The sequence below is a fragment of the Octopus sinensis genome, unplaced genomic scaffold (genome assembly GCF_006345805.1).
Source record: "Octopus sinensis unplaced genomic scaffold, ASM634580v1 Contig15629, whole genome shotgun sequence".
Taxonomy (NCBI): domain Eukaryota; kingdom Metazoa; phylum Mollusca; class Cephalopoda; order Octopoda; family Octopodidae; genus Octopus; species Octopus sinensis.
Window position 1 is genome coordinate 10,993 of NW_021833833.1, and position 4,008 is coordinate 15,000.

Consider the following 4,008-nt stretch of genomic DNA (forward strand, 5'->3'; position numbering starts at 1 on the left):
CACCACCACCAAGACTGAAGATCACTACCACCACTACAGTCAATACTGTAAATAACTACCGCCAGCACTACATCTACAACCAATACCGCAGACAACTACGACCACTACTACTGGCACCAACATTACAAATACCTACTACTACTACTACTACTTCTACCACCACCTCCACTACCACCTATACTGTCAACATTACACCAATACTAGCTGTATTGCAAATACTACCACCAGTAACACCAATACTATAAATACAAGCACTACTACTACTACTACTACTACCTCCACTATTACAATCACTCTGTAAACACTGCTGCTGTTGCTACTACTACTATTACCACTACTATTACCACTATTACTACTACAACCAATACTCTTACTGGTGTTGTCACTTTGTGCCATTCTTATTTCTACAAACCACAAAGACGACCAGGAATAACATGAGCGACGATGCCAACAACGACGACGACGACGACGATGATGATGATGATGATGATGATGATGATATGATGATGATGATGATGATGCTGACGACAGCCACAATGCCGCCGCCGTCGCCGACGACGGCGGCACCGGTGGTGGTGGTGGTGGTAGTGGTGGTGGTGGTGATGGCGGGAAGGCTGTTGCTGTTGATGAAGATGACGACGACGACGACGACGATGACGATGACGATGATGACGATGGTGGTGGTGGTGGTGGTGGTGGTGATAACGATGAAGATGATGATGATGATGATGAAGATGCTACCGAAATCAACTCTGCTGGTGGTGCAGTTCTCTGCAAATGTAAGTGCATCACCACTGGTTGGTGGCAAAAACTGCAACAGGAGCAAACGCAGCTGGCGAATATTACAACATCATAACTTTCAGTCACCTATGTAGTAGTAGTAGTAGTAGTAGTAGTAGTGGTGGTGGTGGTGGTGGTGGTGGTGGTGGTTGCAGTTGTGATTGTAGGAGTGGTAGTAGTAATAATAATAGTAGAAGTAGTAACAGTAGTAGTAGTAGTAGCTGTTATAGTTGTGGTGGTTGTAGCAATTGAAGTGGTGGTGGTAGTAGTAGTAGTGGTGGTTGCAGTTGTGATTGTAGAAGTGGTAGTAGTAATAGTAATACTAGAAGTAGTAACGGTAGTAGTAGTAGTAGTAATAATATAGTAGTAGTAGTAGTAGTAGTAGTAGTAGTAGTAGCTGTTATAATTGTGGTGGTAATAGTAGTAGCAGCTGTTGTAGTTGAGGTGGTAGTTGTAGCAGTGGTATTATTATTATTATTATTATTATTATTATTATTATTATTATTATTATTAGTAGTAGTAGTAGTAGTAGTAGTAGTAGTTGTAGTAGTAGCTTGGTGGTGGTGGTGGTGGTATTCCATCCTGGATATGTAAGCAAGCAGTGGTGATAGTGGTTGGTGACAGTGTGGTGTTGGTGTTGAGTTAGGTTACAGTGGTCGGTAGTGTGTGACGCCGGTAAGTACCACTAGCACCAGCACCAATACAACATCACCACTACACTACCGTTGCACTACAACCTCTACAATAACGAAAACACGATTTCGTTACCCTCCGCCGCCGCCACCGCCACCAAAATACAACAAGTACTTCACCTTCCATCACCACCACCACTACTACTACTACTGCTACTGCAATACCAATACTGGCTTTCACGTAACCACCACCACCATCACCACCACCACCATAACAACAACAACAACAACAGCAACAACTAGAAGAAGCACCAGTCGAGACAAGGACATCAGCGATGCTAACGGCTTCTGCAAGAGACATCAGGAAAGTTATAGTTTATAGACGGTAAAATCAGCAGGAGCAACAACAACAACAACAAAAATAACTACAAAAAAGAGCCGCTATATCAGTAGTAGTAGTAGTAGTAGTAGTAGTAGTAGTAGGAACATTAACAATGGATGTGATAATATCAGCAGCGGCAGCAGTGAGTGATAGAAGCAGTGGCAGTCGTAGTGGTAAGAACAGCAGTAGTAGCAGAAGTAGCAGTAGTAGTAGTAGTGGCAGCAGCAACAACAGCAGAAGCAGCAGCAACAGTAGCAGCAGCAGCAGCAGCAGCAACACCAGTAGCAGCATCAGTAGCAGCATCAGGAGGAGCTATGATAAAGCGACAGTGAAGACTACTAGAAGGCAGCGAGTACGACCCACTACTAGAGTTGACCCAAAACCGTCCAGTAACGGCGCCGGAAACAACGGCGCTCACGAACACTGCACCCACCGATAGTGATCCATCGTCAGTCATAATCGGTGGAGTTGCGGCTGACCATGACAGCTCTCGATCACACACCACTGTCATCACTTTTACAACAACAACCACCTGCCAACAAATTGACAACAACGGTCCATCACACGACGACGTTAACAACAGCAACAAGAAGAAGCACACCATTAGCATCAATAACATCACTCGCCCTCATCTCAATGGGGACGCTGTCAGTGAAATCTACAAAGGTCCGCAAGCGACCGTCGAGAGTGGTGGTAACCAGCCGAAAATCAGCAATAAGGACGATAGCAAGAGTGACGAGTCCGAACAGAGCAGGTTACAAGCAGACGACCAGCGAGAAGGGAGTATTTCGGTCGGTAAAACCAGTTCTATTAAAACCAGTTGTAGTCCTAAAATCCAGCTTACCCCAGTCGTTGATAACAAGGAAGATGGGTTACCTGTCACCACAACTGCTATCATTAACAACACTACCAACGACAACAACAACACCAACAACCACAACAACACGAATAACAACACACCACCGGCGAGGAAGAATAAGCGGAAACTAAGTGAACCTCGGAAAAGAACGGATTTTAATATTAAACGTTTTTGTCCGGAGAGTCCCGAAGGAAGTATTTCGGAGGGTTGTTGTAGCGATGACTACAATGGATTACATGTACGACTGTTAGACACCCCGGAGGAAGTACGCTCCTCGTTTCTATTCGAACACAACGATTCAGGTTCGGATCAAGTCGATGACAGTGAATTAGACGAGCACGCTGGGGACACGTTTTTCGATGTCCGTGCTAATGCTGATCCAGACCTTGATTTACACTCCGAGTTTCTGAGCCCCGATCTCTACGGCCAGCCCCCTACCACGGCATTAGCTGTGAGGACCCTTGCCGCCGCCACCTCTTTATTACACAGGAGGTATCTACGACCGTACAGCGAAAGCAGTGGCCGTCTCAGCGATAACACAACAGTGTCCAGCCAACAAAACCACATCTACGCCGCTCACAAATCATCATCATCATCGTCATCATCATCAACGTCATCACTATCATCATCGTTATCATCATCGTCGTCCACGTCGCTCCGAACCCGGCGACACCAACACCAAAAACAGCAGCAGCAGCAGCAGCTACAACTGCAGCACAAGCAGCAGCAGCAGCAGCAACAACAACAAAAACACAATCGACATCAGCCCTTAAACCTTATCAGTGCCGAAGGAAGCTGCAGCAGTAGTAGTAGTAGCAATAATAGCCTGTCTGCCACCGCCGCCGCCGCCACTACCACTACCACTACCACCATCACCACCACCACCACCACACCCTCCGCCAACATCGCCAACAGAACGACGGGTAACACAGTGATCCACATCCCCTCCTCCTCCTCCACCACCACCGCCGCCGCCGCCGCCATCGCCGCCGCCACCGCTAACAACAATACCATCCCTCGCAGCACGCTCCGTACGGACCAGTCTTTTCAACATTTTCCCTACGTCGTTGACACCGTCGTTGATGGTTCGGACGATGATGATGACGACGACGACGACGACGATGAAGACGACGACGACGATGATGATGATGACGACGACGACGACGACGATGTAACAGCTGACAGAGAATGCGCTTCTTCTTCCTCATCTCCCTCCACGTTGCTGCTTCCAGCGCCACCGCCTCTACATTTTGACGATTTCGTCAACGGCCATCATCAACAACATCACGACGGCAGCGGCAACAACAACAACAACAACAGCAACAGCAACAATAATAACAACTACCACCATCACC

General features: G+C 47.1%; 1 protein-coding gene across 1 annotated transcript in view; it reads left to right on the forward strand.

Annotated features, from left to right (window-relative positions):
* Positions 1 to 2,129: 2,129 nt before the first annotated feature.
* Positions 2,130 to 4,008, forward strand: part of LOC115230487 (homeobox protein 2-like) — a gene marked incomplete at its 5' end in the record, with an annotated part of 2,825 nt that continues 946 nt past the window's right edge. Inside the window, 2 exons of the mRNA XM_036499672.1 lie at positions 2,130 to 3,495; positions 3,541 to 4,008. The exon at positions 3,541 to 4,008 is cut by the window's right edge and continues 946 nt beyond it. Coding sequence (XP_036355565.1) covers positions 2,130 to 3,495; positions 3,541 to 4,008 — 1,834 coding nt within the window. The remainder of the gene's footprint in view (positions 3,496 to 3,540) is intronic.